This window comes from Podarcis vaucheri (genome assembly GCF_965113315.1).
Source record: "Podarcis vaucheri genome assembly, chromosome: 9".
Classification (NCBI taxonomy): domain Eukaryota; kingdom Metazoa; phylum Chordata; class Lepidosauria; order Squamata; family Lacertidae; genus Podarcis; species Podarcis vaucheri.
The window spans coordinates 74,745,344-74,764,726 of NC_138767.1; the positions used below are offsets into that span (position 1 = coordinate 74,745,344).

The 19,383-nt window shown below is 42.3% G+C and overlaps 3 protein-coding genes across 5 annotated transcripts in view; 1 reads left to right on the top strand and 2 right to left on the bottom strand.

Annotated features, from left to right (window-relative positions):
- The window catches only part of FAM184B (family with sequence similarity 184 member B), a 69,317-nt gene extending 67,386 nt beyond the window's left edge, over positions 1 to 1,931 (top strand). Inside the window, exon 18 of the mRNA XM_082238489.1 lies at positions 510 to 1,931. Within this exon, the coding sequence (XP_082094615.1) occupies positions 510 to 600 (91 nt within the window). The 3' untranslated portion in view covers positions 601 to 1,931. The remainder of the gene's footprint in view (positions 1 to 509) is intronic.
- Positions 1,673 to 8,554, bottom strand: MED28 (mediator complex subunit 28). Its single transcript, XM_082237490.1, has 4 exons — positions 8,252 to 8,554; positions 5,078 to 5,144; positions 4,011 to 4,123; positions 1,673 to 2,827 (listed from the first exon to the last, which is right to left on the bottom strand). The coding sequence occupies exons 1-4, from the start codon at positions 8,546 to 8,548 to the stop codon at positions 2,630 to 2,632; spliced, it is 675 nt and encodes a 224-aa protein (XP_082093616.1). The 5' UTR covers positions 8,549 to 8,554; the 3' UTR covers positions 1,673 to 2,629.
- Positions 8,555 to 10,697: 2,143 nt separating this feature from the next.
- The window catches only part of LAP3 (leucine aminopeptidase 3), a 28,748-nt gene continuing 20,062 nt past the window's right edge, over positions 10,698 to 19,383 (bottom strand). For all 3 annotated transcript variants that reach the window (XM_082237408.1, XM_082237409.1, XM_082237410.1), the window contains exons 7-13: positions 18,964 to 19,122; positions 17,903 to 18,027; positions 15,970 to 16,058; positions 14,372 to 14,474; positions 13,280 to 13,359; positions 12,068 to 12,177; positions 10,698 to 11,239 (exon numbers count right to left, since the gene is read on the bottom strand). In XM_082237408.1, coding sequence (XP_082093534.1) covers positions 11,038 to 11,239; positions 12,068 to 12,177; positions 13,280 to 13,359; positions 14,372 to 14,474; positions 15,970 to 16,058; positions 17,903 to 18,027; positions 18,964 to 19,122 — 868 coding nt within the window. In that variant the 3' untranslated portion in view covers positions 10,698 to 11,037. The remainder of the gene's footprint in view (positions 11,240 to 12,067; positions 12,178 to 13,279; positions 13,360 to 14,371; positions 14,475 to 15,969; positions 16,059 to 17,902; positions 18,028 to 18,963; positions 19,123 to 19,383) is intronic.

Genomic DNA, 19,383 nt, shown 5'->3' on the forward strand with positions numbered 1-19,383 from the left:
CTTGAACATCAAGCCAAAGCGAACCTGGTGGAGCTGGACTGCTTTGTGGAATATCTTGAGTTGCCAAACCCTTCTTCCAGTCCTTGTTTATGCATGTATTTTGATGAGTTGCCTTGCCTTTTGATTGTATGGTCCCTAAAGTGGCTTACAAGATTGCAACAATATTGTGTTGGTGTTCATTTTTAAAAAACAACCCTCTTGTCAAGAAATGTGCCCAGCATACACTTCCTTTCCGATTCTGCAGTCCCGGGGCAACTGGCAGTTAGGAATAAAGCGTTATTTTGGAATAGAGGGAGGAATCTTGCCCTCTGCAGCCATTTTTTCTTCTACTCATAACTGTGGCCAGGACTCAAAATGCAAACTTCTCTCTTCCAAGTGATTTCCAGTTCACGGGCAATATTACATAGTAATGTTAGTTACACAGAGTGCCAGTTACTGCTACCTCTGATTACTCGTATTTCCAACTCATTTTTTACTCATATCTTTATTTGTATTTTTTTTCTCTTCAGGCTGCAAAGTAATGAAACATCAGAACCCAAAGATGCTCAGAAACTGGACCCTCGCCATCAGGAGTGGTTTACGAAATACTTCTCTTTCTGAGAGAAACTATTTATAGAATATCCTACACGGATAGTACTGTTGATGTTAAATATTTATATAGTGCTTTGCAGAATAAGTTAAGAAAGATAACACAAGGACCATAAACTCTGAGGTTTGTGAGAGAACCATTAAATTTGATTTGACACAGCAGGAAATTAACATGATATGGTTGAAATATTACCATAAATAAATAAGTGCTTTTTATATGGATGACCAATCTTCATGTATATACTATTTTATTTATGTTAATTTAAGACCCCTCTTAATGTTTTATTTCTAATCAGCTTCAGTTGAATAGGATTCCCAGAGCAGCTTATAAAAGAATGACAACCTGAAAACACATTTAGATAGCACAGTAAACAAAGAAAGCAACCTAGGACAAGAAGTTAAAATATATGTATTTGAATGCGTGAGCGGCAAAACCCGGATGTAACGTGTTCTGGCACTTCCGGGTTGCTGCAGGATGTAACACAAAAAATGCAACATGAAGCAGATACAACACGAGGTATGACTTTATCTCTATATCATAAGAATATATGAAGGGTCCAGTTGGATCAGGCCAAAGGTCCATCCACCAACGGCTTTATGGTTCTTTGGATGCTAATATTTCATGGTGTATCTGTGCCCTATAGTGACAGATGACAAAACATGTTTTTCCTCGGTTAGGAAATAGTGTTCTTCTATTGTCTTTACCTTAACATCAAATCAAGCTAACTTCAGAACATCTGCATTGTTTGGATTGTCGCATTTAAATACATACAGCATTAAAGCCAAGTGTTAGTGTTCAAACTCTTCAGTTTTCAAGAAGCAAATTCAAGAACACCTATAATTTCAGCCAGCAATGCCAATATACTATGTCAGATTACCAAACCCATTTGGAACCAGAATCTTTGGGAAATGTCTGAAGCAAAACAGTGTACTTGAAAGAAAGCCAAACAATTTTCTGAATAAAATAAGCCGAGGGTGCTTTGTATATATAAAACAAACTTATTGTTATGTGATCAAAATAAAAAATGAACATTACCTAAAACTCATTTGGTGATGCTATCAAAATAAAACTAAGTACACTGTATTCCCCCATGTGTGGTTTATTATCATTTTGTTGATTCAAACTAGAGAAAGTAGTTGTTGATTTACAGTCAGATCCATGAAATTGTGCCTAGCTACATACATGTCATGAGTATTTTCTGTTCTTACATTATAAAACAGGAACCTTGAACAGCAATGCTGATGCTGTTTTGAAGAGATAATTTAGAGCAACATGCTTCCAGGGACAAAAGGAAAAGACATGGCTTGAGACACAAAAGAAAAATACGTAGGAAGCTGTGATGGCAGGCATTAAGAAAGCAATTGAGGTTGTAAAATAAAATAATAATAATAAAGTGGCCACTCTGATTCTCCTCCCTTAGGCAGAAAGAACATAAAAATAAGATTATGTGCTGTAGAGCCTTTTGTTGAATTTCTTATACCATGAAAAGAGGCAGTAGCAGAAAGAAAAACCCTAGGACCAAGAGCAGCGACCCAAAAGGCTATTTTGAGCACATACAAGGGCTCAGCTACTGTTTTCAGCAGAGCCCCTTCCCCACTGACCACCAATGCAAATTTCAAAAGCAGACAAGCCCCAAACTGCATGCCTGAAGTAACCCCCTGAATTTCAGCCAATATTTTGTTCCACAGATGAGCCACTATATTTTGGGCACATGGCACACTACCTGTGAAGTTTGGGAGTTTTAAAAATAAAAACACACTTATTCATTACTACGACAAAACTACCCATGTGATAGCTCAAAAACACCTATTTGTCGTTTCTTCAGCAGAAAGCATTTTAACAGCTCAGAGATATGCTTGTTTTGAGTCTGCTCCATATGTAATTTGTTGGGCCAGGTGATTAATAAAAGTACAAAACCTAAACCAAGCCCTCATTCTGAGCCCTGAAAGGGCAAATGGCTTTATCATCATTTTGTTATGCTTCTAAAAAATATCCATATGAAGTTGCACCGCACAGACAATAGGAAGTCCATTACGTTGTTCACGTTTGCTTGAGCGGTGCAGGAATGTTAGCCGACGCCTGCTCTAGATAGGCTAAGGATCCTTGAGGCATTTCAGCAGGCTTTTTGTGCTGGACATTGATGTCTTCCAGAACCTGCTGCCAGTGTCGCAGTTTACCCAAGTGCTTCTGAATTAGTGCTTCCTTCCTCTGCAGTTCATTTCTCAGCTCTGAAACATCCTACAGGAGAGACAGGTACACAGGAAATTACAAGCAACAAGGAATCACTTTTATGTAAGAGCTGTTCCTATGCAACTGAAGAAATAATTCTCACAGCAAGCTATCCTTTCTGTTGTCACAAGAGGTTATATTCTTTTTAAATATTCGTATGATGCAAGTTTCAAAAGAAAAAGTAACATCTATTTCCCTCTCTGGACAATGCATTTCTTACAGGGATTTTGATAAGTGTCAATCTCTTCCTCTGTACGAGTTACTATTTAAGTGCGCTTTTAATGACTCTGAAACAGACTTTCAACCTTTGGGCAAAGCTCTGAAAAAGGGAAGGATGACAAGACACATACCGGACGGGTGCTTGGAGCAAGGCAGTGTTTTCCAACATCCAGTTATGTTTCCTCCCCCTCCCCCAAGCACATATATAATATTTTGAGTATTTAGTGCACTTTGCCCATATTCCTGCAGTTATCTTTACAACACTGAGACCATGGCAGAAGCAAAATGGGGACCATGGGCATTCTTGATGCTCCGCTCAGCTGCTCTGCAATTACACTTAACTCTCCACACAAAATGAACATTTGTCCTTTTCTTAGTTACCATCAAGAACTATGATGAACTATATTGGAATGCATACCTTGCAACTTTAAAGCAGTGCCTGCCTGCTAAGAGTTGATTAAAACATAAATTGTTTTCGTGTGGTCACAGAGTTTAAATTACGCTCCTCAGGACGGAGGCCCAACGACAAATTTTCAACACGCTCTAACCAAGGTTTCCTGCAAATTTTGCAGCTGATTCATTTCCCCCAGCAGTTCTAAAACTACTACACAAGGCAAATGTTCCCTAAAACGGCACTCCTAACCCCACATACCTGAGAGTAAGCCCACTGAATTCAACAGGACTTACTGCTGTGGAAACCATGGTCATAATTGTGCTGCACTAATCTGAACACATACAGTTATGAGATTGTTTGGACGGGAAAAAAACCTTCATCTGTCTGTTGCTGGCCAAGTAAACTGTATGTAGATTTAACTCCATTGTATTTATTAAATTATTTTTATCCATTTAAGACTGAACTAAATGAATGAATCAAAGACAAAGTATCAGTCAGGATATATCTGCTTACTCTGTCATAACTCTGTGTATAGATTTAGATGTCATGTTCAAGCCTAGAGGAAAACCCAACACGTACCTCTTTAATTACTTGCTCTGGTTTCTGGACACATAACTGCAGCCTTTTTTGTAAGAAAAAGCATTCTGTTTGCCGTGCAACATCTAAAAATTTCTGGATACACTGGTCAACGCCTAATACGCAGAGAGAGCAACAAGATTTCAAAGTTATTCCACAGGAAAATTGAATATTCATAATTTTACAAACCAGTTACGGACCAGGCTGTGATACGAGCAAAGTGAATTTTTTTGGCTAAAATTACTGCATTCTTAAAAACTTGCAAAAATGAGGTTTGTATAAAGTAGTTCATAGTTTTAACACTCTTTTTTTTAAAAGGGAAAAAACAGAACGTTCAAAGAGGCAGTGGGCTGATAAAGAATACATAGGAATCTCGATTTTGCATGTTGTATACATAGTCTGCTAAAATATAACCATTTTAACAAAAGAGTTATGTGAAAAAGGTAATTAAAACAAAATTTCTGATGAGAGGAAAAAAGAATCCTTCAGTTTTTGAATAGAAATCACAGGTGTGATTTTACTACATGCATAAAAAGTTTTACCTGTGTAGAATTCAAGTGATGGAGTTTAAGTGCACAGTAGCACCATGATTCTTAAACTGTATCACAAAGAAGACTAAACAACATCTTGAAAACTTAAGCCAATACATATCAGATGCATCTGCCAATCTATGTTCCTCAGAATGTCAATATATAAGTACAAGCATCATCCCAAGGGCAATAATAAATATGCAACAGGATTCCCTGATGGAGCTCTCCTGTAAGATAATCAGTAAAATGTGCTCAAGTAAAATATGCTTCTAATTGGGAGCACCAGATGTGGTCTAGCTACCAATGGTTTGGGAAACACCAAGTGAATAACTTTCCAGCCCTACTGATTTCGCATAATCTACTTTATTTTACCTTAAGCAATTACTAATTGGTTGGCTTAGTCCAGAGGACTCTCAAAAAAACTTACAATTAAAAAACCATTTAACCAAGCAACATCATAAAAAGCAACAAGAGATAAAAACTAAAGCAGCAAAATAAAACAAAATCTAAGTTAAAATGAAGATGGAGGTATAGGCTTACCAGTTCTAATTTCTTCCTGGTCTGTACCATTGACATAATCTTGACTCACGAGAGAAGCAAAGCAAGCCTGGGTAATTAGAGAAATATATAAAAGCAATTACTAGAAACAGAAGGACGTTCACAGTGTACATGCCATTATGGGTATACAGCTTCCGCTTGTTTCCCATAAGCAATGCTGAACCATTAAATGCATTTTTGCTTTCTACGAAAAAATTCGTGGGCTTTTATTTCACACGCCAATAAATGAAGCATCTTTCTCCTCGACTGACAGAGATTTATATCTGCCTTAATGACATCAACTGCGACTTTATAAACACAAGTATACAGAAAGGGGGGGAATGCTGAAGGGGGGGGAAGGGGCCATGAAATATAGTATTGTGAGATCCAACTGAATCTTCAGGGCTAATAGATACTACAGTGGTACCCCAGTTTAAGAACAGCCCTGTTTACAAACTATTCGGTTTACGAACTCCACAAAACCGGAAAGTGTCCCAGTTTGCGAACTTTGCCTCGGTGTAAGAACGGAAGCTGAATGGTGGAAGGGCACCGGGAGACCTCATTAGGGAAAGAGCGTCTTGGTTTAAGAACGGTTTCGGTTTAAGAACGGACTTCCGGAACGGATTAAGTTAGTAAACCGAGGTACCACTGTATAACCATATAAACACTTTTGGTTTCGACAACCAAGCAGGACTGGATATAATAAATATCTGATAGGTAAGAGCACACTTCTTGTTAAAGGCTCTAGAGAAGGCATGGCCAAACTTGGCCCTCCAGCTGTTTTGGGACTACAACTCCCATCATCCCTAGCTAACAGGACCACTGGTCAGGGATGATGGGAATTGTAGACCCAAAACAGCTGGAGGGCCAAGTTTGGCCATGCCTTGCCCTGGAGGGAGGGCTGCTCCATTGTAGAAACAAATGCTAGAAACACACTCCACTACTATGACCCTTCTGGCTACTGCCCATCCAAAACTGGTTTGACAACTTCCCAGCGCAAAGCAGCAGATCTCAGATCAATGCCACTCTGTGCCAATAGGAACAGTGGCCAGCGGGGACTTTAAAGGTCACCCAAAAATCCAGGCTGTGTTGCAAGCAATGATTCCTTTTCTCATTTTTTACTATGCTGAAAGGCACCCCAAGGGTCATCTAGTCCAATCCCCTGCAGTGCGGAAATCTCAACAAGCGGTCCTCAATCCAATATGGAACCCAAACAGCCCCCACTTAGCTTTGCAAATGTCCGTGCATGGAGGATTTTTGGCTAGGAGCCGCAGCCTCCAAACCTGAAAAGTTAACAGGGTGTGATTACGTATAAGGGTCTTATGGCGCCTTGCAGTGTTTCTCAAACTTGGGTCCCCAGTTGTTGTTGGACTACAACTCCCATCATACTTAGCTGGCAGGACCAGTGGTCAGGGATGGTGGGAATTGTAGTCCCAAAACAGCTGGAGGGCCAAGTTTGGCCATCACTGTCGTAAAGAGATCAAATATGCGTGAATGGAGGATTTTTGGCTAGGAGTCCAAAGGAGCCGCAGCCTCAACTCCATACCTGAAAAGTTAACAGGGTGTGATTACATATAAGGGTCTTGTGGCGCCTTGCAGTGTTTCTCAAACTAGGGCTCCCATCATCCTTAGCTGGCAGGACAAGCGGTCCAGGATGCTAGGAGTTGTAGTCCAACAACAGCTGGGGCCCCAACTTTGAGACACCCTGCTTCAAAGCTTACAAACATTAGTCTGTTCTGAAGACAGCTGGTTGTTTTGGCAGCAACAGGCCAAAACAGCTGTCCCCCTGGAAAGTTAACACTGCAGAGCCGCCATCAAGCGGCGCACACTGCAAAGTGATCACGTGTTTGCTTTGGCAGAGCACTTTCACCTTTTTCTTCTTCTTCCTAATTGTTTACACCAATTCATGAACCAAGAACTCATATATTGACCACTAATAATGAAACATATGTTGTGGATATCTTTCCACATTTATTATGCTATTTTTGTGATATACAAATGACATGAGAAAACTTGGTCTACTTATTTGTATAGCATTATTCTTGTTTATAAAACCCAATTTTTAAAAAACTAAAAAACTAAAATGTGCAACAATAACAACGTATCATCCTTAAAATATATAATGTCAGACGTTAATGAGGCCTGGATTAGAAAAAGCATAGAAGACCTGAACTAGAAAGAGCGTTTTTAGGATTTGCACGGGCAAAATTCCCTTCTGGCTCTTGGGATTCGACAAGGGGGGGGGGAATCCTCCAATGTGAGCCCGAAAGCTGCTCTGCACACAGGACATGTCCAAGTCTATATTTTTGAAAGTCTATGTCCCATCACCTCCTGGCAAATAGAAGTGGAAGAAATGGAGGCAGTGAGAGATTTTACTTTCTTGGGCTCCATGATCACTGCAGATGGTGACAGCAGTCATGAAATTGAAAGACGCCTGCTTCTTGGGAGAAAAGCAATGACAAACCTAGACAGCATCTTAAAAAGCAAAGACATCAGTTCAAGCTATGGTTTTCCCAGTAGTGATGTATGGAAGTGAGAGCTGGACCATAAAGAAGGCTGATCGCCAAAGAATTGATGCTTTTGAATTCTGGTGCTGGAGGAGACTCTTGAGAGTCCCATGGACTGCAAGAAGGTCAAACCTCTCCATTCTTAAGGAAATCAGCCCTGAGTGCTCACTGGAAGGACAGATCCTGAAGCTGAGGCTCCAAGACTTTGGCCACCTCATGAGAAGAGAAGACTCCCTGGAAAAGAACCTGAGTTGGGAAAGATGGAGGGCACAAGGAGAAGGGGACGACAGAGGACGAGATGGCTGGACAGTGTTCTTGAAGCTACCAGCATGAGTTTCACCAAACTGCGGGAGGCAGTGGAAGACAGGAGTGTCTGGCGTGCTCTGGTCCAGGGGGTCACGAAGAGTCGGACACGACTAAAAGACTAAACAGCAACATGTCCGTATTAAAAGGGAGGGGGAAATTGTTGAAACAGGAACCGGAAGTACAGACAAGCTCTGTTTACCATTGTCCCCGTCTCTATGGTTAGGGAGGCCTCTTGTTCGAAGAGCTCCCGCGTCCGAGGGAGGGACACGGCAACGGCCCTCTCCCGCTCACTTTCGTTCATCCCCCCCCTCCTCCCCTTACAATCATGGTACCTCCCGGCTCCCGCCCGCCCGCCGCGGCCTACCTCGAAAGACGCCTCCAGCTCGTCCACGAGGGTGCTGTTGGGGTTCCGCGGGCCCGCGGGGTTCGGCGGGAGGAGGCCGGCTGGCCCTGACACACCGGGGGCTACGGGCGGAGGAGGCGGCGGCGGCGGAGGAGGAGGGACCGGGCCCTGGTTCCCGAACATTCCGCTCAGGCCGGCCGCCATGGCAACGGAGCGCAGGTCGGAAGCAGCCAGTGCGCAGGCGCGACTGGGGAACGCGGTGACGCTCGGGGGCGGGGTGACGCAAGCGGAGGGGGCGGGGCCTTGGAACCTTTGCATTTGGACTTTGGTACCTGTACTTAGGTGTGATGTATCAGTAATAATTTACAGCTATATAAATCCTTCATATATTACTGTAATACAGTATATATTATCTATAATGTTTTATACACACATATAAAAAAACCACAAATCATTTAAAAAAATTAAACATTAATAGAATTAAATCTATATATTTCTATTTATACTTATATTGTTTTTTGTGATTGGTGTGGTTTTTACCCATGGTTTAGTTAACCATTAAAAAAATAAACATTAATAGAATTAAATCCATATATATTTATTTCTATTCATGCTTATATTGTTTTTTGCGAATGGTGTGGTCTTTACCCATGTTTTCGCTAGGTTCTTATTTTATCCATAAGTCACTGCAAGGGGAAATGGCAGAGTATAATTATAATTTTAATTGGTCCTAAAGCGGGCTTAGGACGCGAGTGGCGCTGTGGGGAAAACCTCAGTGCCTAGGGCTTGCCAATCGTATGGTCGGCGGTTCGAATCCCCGTGGCGGGGTGAGCTCCCGTCTTTCAGTCCCAGCTCCTGCCAACCTAGCAGTTCGAAAGCATGTCAAAAGTGCAAGTAGATAAATAGGTACCGCTTTATAGCGGGAAGGTAAACGGCGTTTCCGTGTGCTGCGCTGGCTCGCCAGAGCAGCTTTGTCACGCTGGCCACGTGACCCGGAAGTGTCTGCGGACAGCGCTGGCTCCCGGCTATAGAGTGAGATGGGCGCACAAACCCTAGAGTCGGACATGACTGGCCCGTACGGGCAGGGGTACCTTTACCTTTACCTAAGGCAGGCTTACAAGTAGCTTTCAAGTATCTGTATTTTAAATCCCATCCATTTCCCCCCCCCCAGTGTTGAATACGTCATTTTTAATTCCATGCATATGTTCGCTTCCTTAAAAGCGCTGAGTAATGATAAAAGTATGTTTCCAGTACAGAGTTTGCTTTTGTCTCTATCCCTGCAGCTAGTTTATTTTCAGTGAAACCCACCATCACAGTTCCAAAATCACTTTCTCAGAGAGCTGCAGCCAGTTGGCAGTTTGGGGCTTTATGCAACATTGTGCATCGCTTTGCCCTTAGATTAAATAATATCTGCTCTGAGCCAGGCTGCAAATTCATGTTATGATGCAGATATGGAAGTATTCGACTGTGAGCTCAATGGCAAAAATTGTAGCTACTAGGTGTATTTTATCTTGGACTGCTGCAATACCTTACCAAGCAAGATAAAAGCAGGTGCTTCTGGCAACAGATTCCACGATTTACTCATGAGGTAGATACATGCAAACCATTTAAAGATCAGAGGAAAGAAGAATCTTTGAGAAAATAGAAGCGCCCACTCAGCCAGTGTTGAACTAGTGTATTAAAGTGCCTTATTCAAGCTCAGATCCTTGGCCCTTCTAGACAGGTACTGTTTGTTCAGACTAGCAAGCTACTCTCCAGAGTCTTGGGCAGAGAGGAATTTTTTAGCTCTATTAACAGAGGGTTTTTTGTCAAAGTGCCATGGATTGATTCTGGAACCACCTGCAGACAAAGCATGTCCTCTACCAGTTTCCCCTCTGTATCTTACAGAAATCTATTAAAGATGTCTTGTGAATCCTGGAATCCAATTTTACTTGGGCCTATTATTGGAAAGGGACGTGGGTGGCGCTGTGGGTTGAACCACAGAGCCTAGGACTTGCCGATCAGAAGGTTGGCTTTTCGAATCCCCGCAGCGGAGTGAGCTCCCGTTGCTCGGTCCCTGCTCCTGCCAACCTAGCAGTTCGAAAGCATGTCAAAGTTCAAGTAGATAAATAGGTACCGCTCTGGCGGGAAGGTAAATGGCATTTGCATGCGCTGCTCTGGTTCGGCAGAAGCGGCTTAGTCATGCTGGCCACATGACCCGGAAGCTGTACGCCGGCTCCCTCGGCCAGTAATGCGAGATGAGCGCCACAGCCCCAGAGTTGGTCACGACCGGATCTTATAGTCAGGGGTCCCTTTACCTTTACCTATTATTGGAAAAGCCAGTGCCTTTTGGAATTGGTTCTGATTTGTGAGGGATGCCGATACAAATTCTCACTACAGGTCTTTCCTCCCCAACCCCACGTATTATATAACACCTATAAATGCATCCTCCTCAAAACCCACTTCCCAATGTATGAACAACAAGACGTTTTCAAGTAGATATTTATTGTGACAATTTTATAGTTTCCATTCAAGTTGCAAAACATGATAGTTGAAAGTGATCTCTCCTTCAATATTAAAGGTCTAAACAGAATATTCGTATGTCTGTTCATCATAAAAAAGGGAAGTATAAGAGATCCTTGCTCAGTAAGGGTTTTTTTAACAAAATAAATTTGCAGTTCATCATTGCATTTTGAAATACGCTGAAAAATCCATGTTGTGGATATTTTTCTTTTCCTTCCTGTTTAATTAATACACACTTCTTCAGCAGTTTTGAAATTAACTCAAACTGATTTTAAGGCTGGGAGGTTCTATAATTGCACATCTAACTATTTTCTGAATGCCTGCTTGTCTTGACTCAGTCGAGCAGCAAACTCTACTAGAGTCCTTGTGGGCCGTCCTGCCATGCCCTTACGAAGGTAGGGAATCTCATCTTTATTTCCCATCACACCTGCAATATCTAGGTGAGCCCAATGAGGGGCAGTCACAAATTCTTTCAGAAATGCAGCAGCTGTACATGCGCCACCAGATCTAATGGGAAAGGAACATAAAATATGAGTGGATTACTTTTATCTGTTTACTTGTAGGAGTAAAGAATTATAAATTAAACTGTACAGCAACAAGGAGGCTCAATTCAGACATATCATCAAACCATGGTTTGCACCAGCAATAGTTTCAAATTCAAACCATAACTTGTGCTTCCAAAAGTGCAAAAGAAAAACTGGTTTGCCTGCTTTAATTTTCTCCTCTCAGCACTCAACTTTGTAAGTACACTCTCATCTTCATGGTACAGTAGCCTCCGGAAGCAGAGTTAATAGCTGTAACTATGGTTTATCACGATGCCAGGCCATAGTTACCACAAGCCATGATTTACAAACCCACCTCAAACATCTTTTTTTAAAAAAAATCTTGGCTGATTGCAAGTTACAGTTGTACCTTGGAAGTCGAATGGAATCGTTTCCGGAAGTCCATTCAACTTCCAAAATATTCGGACAACAAAGCACGGCTTCTGATTGGCTGCAGGTCTAAACCACAGAGCCCAGGGCTTGCAAATCAGAATCCCCACAGTGGTTCGAATCCCCACGACGGGGTGAGCTCCCGTTGCTTGGTCCCTGCTCCTGCCAACCTAACAGTTTGAAAGCACAGCAAAGTGCAAGTAGATAAATAGGTACCGCTCCGGCGGGAAGGTAAACGGTGTTTCTGTGTGCTGCTCTGGTTCGCCAGAAGCGGCTTAGTCATGCTGGTCACATGACCCGGAAGCTGTACGCCGGCTCCCTCGGCCAGTAAAGGGAGATGAGCACCGCAACCCCAGAGTCGGCCACGACTGGACCTAATGGTCAGGGGTCCCTTTACCTTTACCTGTATTTTCCAAGGTTGTTGATGTCCGCAAGCTGACAGTCTGTCATCTGTTTTGTATAATGTTCAAAGAGAGGCATCCTCCAAACACGGTCTCCTGTCAAGATGCTAGCCTACAAATGTAAATGCATTGTGAGTAAAGGAAGTCAGTAGCATGAAAAACTTCAACAGATACGATTGTTTCATAAACCACTTACTTGGTTGTAATGAAACCTAAGCAGTTTACAATGAAATATTAAAATCATCAGCAAAAACAGAAACACTTTTAGCAACATTTAAAAATAACTTTAACTGCCATTTTGTCCCCAACATCAATGAATGAGACAAGACCAAAGAGACCTGAACATGGTGTCAAAACATCCTTAAAAACTGTAATTAATACTATAGTGCTATATAATTATGTTCCACAATTAAAAGGTTCTTGCATAGCATTTTAGAATGGCCTTGTGCATCAGGTAAAAGATTAATCTAGCACAAAATGGAAGAAGACTTTCCAACCAAAGAAGAATGGATAAGTAAGATTACTATGCAGAACTGGCAAAAATAACAGCAAAATTAAGAAAATATAATATTGAGTGCCTTGTGGAAGAATGGATGCCTTTTTTGGACTATTTAAAGAAATATAGTATGATGTGAGCATGTTTGAGCTATAAGCAACAGAAGTAATTAGATTATAACATTGTGGTTATGAATTAGTTGATAGAAGATAGCGTGTAGCAGAAAGAAAGAAACAAAACTCCATGGAAAACGGGATGGGAAGTCAATAAAAATAACAGAAAAGTCAAAATTGTGTTTTTATTGTTCATGTTTAGAATGTTGAAACTTAGTAAAACATAATGGGGGGAAAAGATTAATCTAGCACAACACTCTGGGAATGGCTAAAACAAGCCTGGAGCTTGCTCCCAACACCTAGTTCACAAGAGGTTTATAACCTTCCAAACAGGAGGTTCCATTTTTTCAGCTTTTGTGGCTAACAGTTGTTGACAGGTTCCCAATAATATTGGTCTAATCCAGTGTTTCTTCTCAAACTTGGGCCTTCAGCTGTTGTTGGACCACAACTCCCATCATCCCTGACCACTGGTCCTGATGGCTAGAGATGATGGGAGTTGTAGTCCAACAACAGTTGCAGACCCAAGTTTTAACACCGGTCCTTTCTTTAAAGCCCTTTAAGTTAGTGGCCATCTTCACATCTGTTTATCCGTGCTGCAAACATACCTCATACAGATAGTTCCACAGCTGGTGTGAATTGGTGAAAACCCCGGTAGCTGCAGATCCTAGTGCGATATCCATGGCACCTATACAATATTACACAGATCAAGTTATTAACCCATCATTTCATAGGGAGTTACAACAATCTCTTTTGCTTTCTGTTTCTAAACACATTTCTATGACCTACAGAAGGCATAATCTTACATATTTATTCATGGGATTATGTCAGACTTTGGTTTGTTCCTGAACATGCAATGCATTCCTACCTACAGTCTAGTTCAAAACAAATAGTGCTTAGTTGCTAACATGCTAAGTCGTGGGTTGTAATCTTGGCTTGTTTAAGTAACCTTTGTTTTAAATCAGGATTCTTGGTCTGCGAGTAATGCTAAGTCAAGATTTGTTGAAGCAAGTCAACTTGGCATAAATCATCTTGGCTACATGGGAGAAGAGCAGAGCACGTGAGCCTGATACTGTCAGTTTGCATTTCTTTGTATTGATCTGATATGCTTCTCACTGTACTTAATTCAAGAGGGTTACAGAAAGTGTGAAAGAAACAGGCAGAAGGTTTTTGTTTGGGTTATTTCTTCTGGGAAGCTGAGTACAGCTGCTTTAAACTGGTTCTGTTATCTTTCTGTCAAGGTCATGCTGACTGTAATAATCAGGCCAGAAGGAGCCTGGGTCTCACTCACTCACTTTCCCTTTCTTTCTCTTTGTTCTGGTGTGCTGTAGTGCTAAGGTTTAGTCTTATTATAAGTATTGTTAACTTTCATTGTAAGTGCTGCAACTGGATTTCTTATAGACTGTGCCAATCCTGAATGGACTGGATTTGACCATTATGTTCATTTGCCTTCAGCAGCAGTAAAAGCTCTGCTGGATGAAGTACAATTACCTCTGGTCTATTTGGGGGCAATTCTGCATTGTGTTTAAGTTTTATCCTCCCCAGAAGAGGCTCAGGCAACGGACACTTTATGCTTGCTGAAACCATACATGTAGCGCTAAACTAGTTTAGCATGGCCTGGGGATCATCCCAACACTATTGCACATCTGGAGTTGAATGTGGAAGCCAGAAACTTCAAAGAAAAAAATAAGAATAGGTACCTGTTAATGTAGCAGCATCTACAATAGCTCTTGGATTAAAACTGTGTGCGTAGCAAAGGGCATCCGCCAGAACCAACCTTCCTTCTGCATCTGTGTTGTCAACCTTTCAAGATGAGGAACACCCCCCAAAATAAGAGAATGATTATTATTTTTTGCTTTATTTGTTCTTACGCACCAACAAAATACAAAAAAGAGTATTTACATCATTTGTTACAAATTACACCATTAACCAAAAAAGATAAATTTATATAATTGACAATAAATCTTCTTGTAATTCATTGACTTCCCGTCTTCTCCATACTTCATTTATAGTCTACTAACTTTTTGCATAAACCTATCTATTCATTTTACAGTAAAATATCATTTCTCCTGTATCTTTATTTCTTACTTAGTACAACTACAGAGGTTATTCAAAAGCAGCGACAGAGTTTAGACTTCCACAGTTGTTTTTAAAAGGTTCCCATTTTGTAATAAATACTTGTTTGGACTTATCTTTCATTCTTTCAGTTAACTTGGCTAATTCTGTGTACTCTACTAGTTTCTGTAGCCATTCTGACCTCGAAGGGGTTTTATCACTTTTCCAATTACTCACAATTAAAATCCTCGCGGCAACGGTAGCATATAGAAAAATATATTTCGCCTTCGGAGGAATATCCGATCATGTGATTCCCAATAAGAAGGCCTCTGGTTTTGACGATTTAATTAAAAGTAATATATGCCATAAAAAATTAATTAACCAGCCAATAGCTTAGCATTTCAATAGCCCTTTATAGCGTTCAAGACTCCTCACACATACTCTCTTAGCATTCTGACAGCAGCCCTATAAAGTTGGCCAGCACCAGTATTGTTTTTCACTCACACAGTGATTGGAGAGAGGAGGGGAGGCTGAGGAATAATAGTTTGCCTAAGGGCTCCTGGGACATGGGTGGTGCTGTGGGTTAAACCACAGAGCCTAGGACTTGCCTAAACCACAGAAGGTTGGCGGTTCGAATCCCCGTGACAGGGTGAACTCCCGTTGCTCGGTCCCTGCTCCTGCCAACCTAGCAGTTCGAAAGCACATCAAAGTGCAAGTAGATAAATATGTACTGCTCCGGCGGGAAGGTAAACGGTGTTTCCGTGCGCTGTTCTGGTTCGCCAGAAGCGTCTTAGTCATGCTGGCCACATGACCCAGAAGCTCCCTCGGCCAATAAAGTGAGATAAGCGCCACAACCCCAGAGTCGGTCACGACTGGACCTAATGGTCAGGGGTCCCTTTACCTTTACTAAGGGCTCCTAGCATGGGCCCTTGGAAGCAAAATGAGGTGGTCGAATGGGGACCGAGTCAATTTAGACTGCATGTGATTGGGTGCAGCTTCTGTTACAGCATCCCTTTGTGCTAAAAACTCACTGCTAATTTTAAAATGAAATCCAACTCATCAGAGAGAAAGGGTTGAAACCAGCCCATTCCTTGTTGCTCTAGTTCCAACTGCAAGAAAGGGCTGAATTTTTAATGCACAAGAGAGCATTAAAAACTAATTGTCTCGCTCAGCTTAATGTGATACCACCGGTCCAAACACAGCTCAAACCTCCTTTGCTTACACAAGCATCTTAAAAACATACCTGAATTGTTTTCCCATTCATGGCCTTCACGACATCTCCAGGCTTGTTTGCCTTCCCACTGGGCATGTTTTCACAAAGGGGTGTCAAGCCTGAGATTGGGGGGGAAAGTCAACTGCTGTTGCAATCTGACATCACACTCGGACATTATTTGGTGTTTGTTATTAAAAGCTTTTTAATCCTGTTTTCAAGGTTTACCTCAAAGCTTTGATGAAACCTTTTCCACTACAGTGGAACCTCTATTTGCGACCATAATCCGTTCCGGAGGTCGAAACGGGTCGTTGGGAGAGGCGCCGTTGTGCAAAGGCGTGGGCGCCAATTGCCCGCTTCTGCACATGTGCGAACGGCGATTGTCGCTCCTGCACATGTGCGAATGATGGCAAACCCGCCAGTTACTTCCGGGTTTGCCGCAGTCGCGACTTGGAACAACCATAAGAAGAGACGGTGGTAAATAGAGGTTTGACTGTACTGACATTTTATTTAGAAGATGTGTTCTTCCTTTGGTGCCAAGTTACTGGAAACCGAGGCCCAACTTGTACCACACACTTAAGGAACTTTAAACCATCATGGCTTCTTCCCCCAAAGGATCCTGGGAAACGCAGTTTGTTAAGGGAGCTGAGAGTTGCTTGGGGTTCCCTATTCCCATCAATGATCTACAGTTCCAAGAGTTCCACATTAAACCACTCTAGAAACTCTACCTTTGCGAGGGGAACAGGGGTCACTGAACAACACTCAACACCCCTAACAAACTGCAGAGAGGTTGGAGAACAAGCAAGAAGCCATGGGACAAACCAAGGCTGCAGGAAGGTTCAGGGAAGGACCATATCTGTGGTAGCCAATGCGTGCTTTGTTCGTGTGCGTGAGTTCCTACGCTCAACCCCTAGGCTCTCCAGACAGCAGATCAGGGAATGTCTTCTCTGTCCAAGATCTTGGAGAGTCACACTGCCAGTCAGAGCAGAAAATCCGGGCTAAGTGGAGCTACCACACGTCTCAATATACGGCATGTTTGGAAAGCGTGTTACTGAAATACTGTGGGATGTAAGAATCAGGTGCAGTCAAACACAACATTGCTAGAGCAGACATGAAGGTTGTCTCAGTCCTCCAGCTGGAACTTCCTGCTTTCCACAACTGAGACGAAACTTCCTATGGGCAACTTGAGATGGGCATGGCCTCTCAAGAAGCTGCTAGAACAAGAACCACAGGCCAGCGACCATCTTGTCTCTATTGATGCCATCTTAACAACAGCACTACTAAGATGCACCCTTGGCTCCAGGCCAAGAGAAGAAAAGGGGGGCTTTCTCTCATAAAGAGATAGTCACCCCATTTAAACTACGGTGTTACCGCGGGTGAAGTACTTAATTTGTTCCGGAGGTCTGTTCTTAACCTGAAACTGTTCTTAACCTGAAGCACCACTTTAGCTAATGGGGCCTCCCGCTGCCGCTGTGCCGTTGGAGCACGATTTCTGTTCTCATCCTGAAGGAAAGTTCTTAACCCGAGGTACAATTTCTGGGTTAGCGGAGTCTGTAACCTGAAGCCTATGTAACCCGAGGTACCACTGTATGTTCTAACCTTTCAAGTCTGCCTTTTGGGAACCTTTGTGTGAACAGATGATTACTTATGAGTAAACGTTTTATACTTTACAGAAGACTGCGTAGCGTTTTATTTTAGGAGGGCTTAAACGGGGGAAATACCAGGAAATATTTACAGAGACTCTAACGAGTCTGAGCAAGCTATCTGCTGTGCGGGTGTTTAAAAAAAGGAGGGGGGATGTTAACTCTGCTGATTTTGTTGAACTTGTAAAGACAAGTTGGTATAGAATATCTTGGACAATATATCCTCCCCCACATCCCTAAATATTCCCACAAATATCCCCACGGGTCTTTCTGTGCCTGGCTCCTTTTACACATTCTTCAGGCGCTCCTCCTATTCCACTTACCGATTAAATTAATGGGCAACTTCAGTTCCGCAGCTGTCACAATGGCAGAGCAGATGGTGGCTGCTCCTCCCATATCGGCTCTCATGGCATCCATGTTGGCAGACGGCTTAATGGAAATACCACCACTGGAGAAAAGCGGTCACAGATTACCACAACCAGGTGTGAACGGAAGGCTCCAATTTCTGAACGCAAATGGCTGCAACTACCAACACCTCCCTTCCCACATCTTGCCCAAATATACCTTTGATAGAAAATGACCATTTTCCCCTTTCTAAAAAGGCACACCCATGGAAAACATGGCATTGTGTTGTGTACAGTTGTCCCTCCATTTACAAATCCAGCAGAGGCATCTGTGAATGGAAGGAGGGTGGGACGCTGTTTTCACAAATCCCCCCTTCTCCTGCAGCTGCTTGTACCACCTCTCCTGTTCCAAGGGTCCCCCAAGACTCTGGAACAGATTGGTGGGGTCACAAAGAAGACAGGAATTAATAAAATCCAACTCCCACCTTCTACTGGCAGATGCCTCTGCTGAACACAAGAGGCTTTCATGAATGCGAGGGCACAGATTACTGCTACCCACTGTGCTATGAAGTCCACAAACTTGGCAGGAAAAATCTGGAAGCAGATACTAGATAACTGCCTGCGTTCAACTACACAACAAAAACCAGAAGTTCTCAGGGCAGTACACAAAGAATTGATTTCCAGGCAATACAAAAAATTCTGTCTTCACACATGCAAGTCACCGCTTCAGGTTGAGCGATTAACATGTGTGAATGGGGATATAATTATAATAAATAAAACCAACATCTATGCTAACTATTGGATGATTAGTTTTCCCAATACTGGGTCAAAGTAATGTTGAATCACCTAACTGATTAATCATTAAAGAGGGTTAATCACCCAGTAACCCTGCAAATAAATCAACAGCTCTAAATGAAATATGTGTACTTTGCAGAAAAGGCGAACCACCTAGAGCCAAGATTGCTTCTTTCTTTGTTGATTAAAGAGAACACCTGACTGGATTTTCAGATTTTGCTTCCAAAGATACGCACAATACTTACCTATCAAAAGTAATTCCTTTCCCAACAAACACCACTGGAGGTTCATTGGCATCACAGCTTCCATTATAGTGGAGCTCCAAAAAGACGGGTGGTTCATCAGAGCCTTTGGCAACACTCAAGAACGATCCCATCTCTTGTGCTTCTATCCAGGACTTATCCCTGGAACAATGGAAAACCATCCCCAGTTTGCAAAAGGGCACAAATTGAACTGCAGAGTCTCAATCTATCTGCAAAGCAGTATCCCCCACTGCCCCCCAAATTATAGGGCAATTACAAAGCAAAAGACCTAGCTTAACCTTTTGTTCTATTCTGTTTATAAGGCATTTTAAAAGTGATTGTCCTGCGGTTTTTGACCACAAAAGTTAAACCAAAACAGCCTTCTCTTTAAATGAAGCTGGTGATGGATACAGTTCTGTTCTG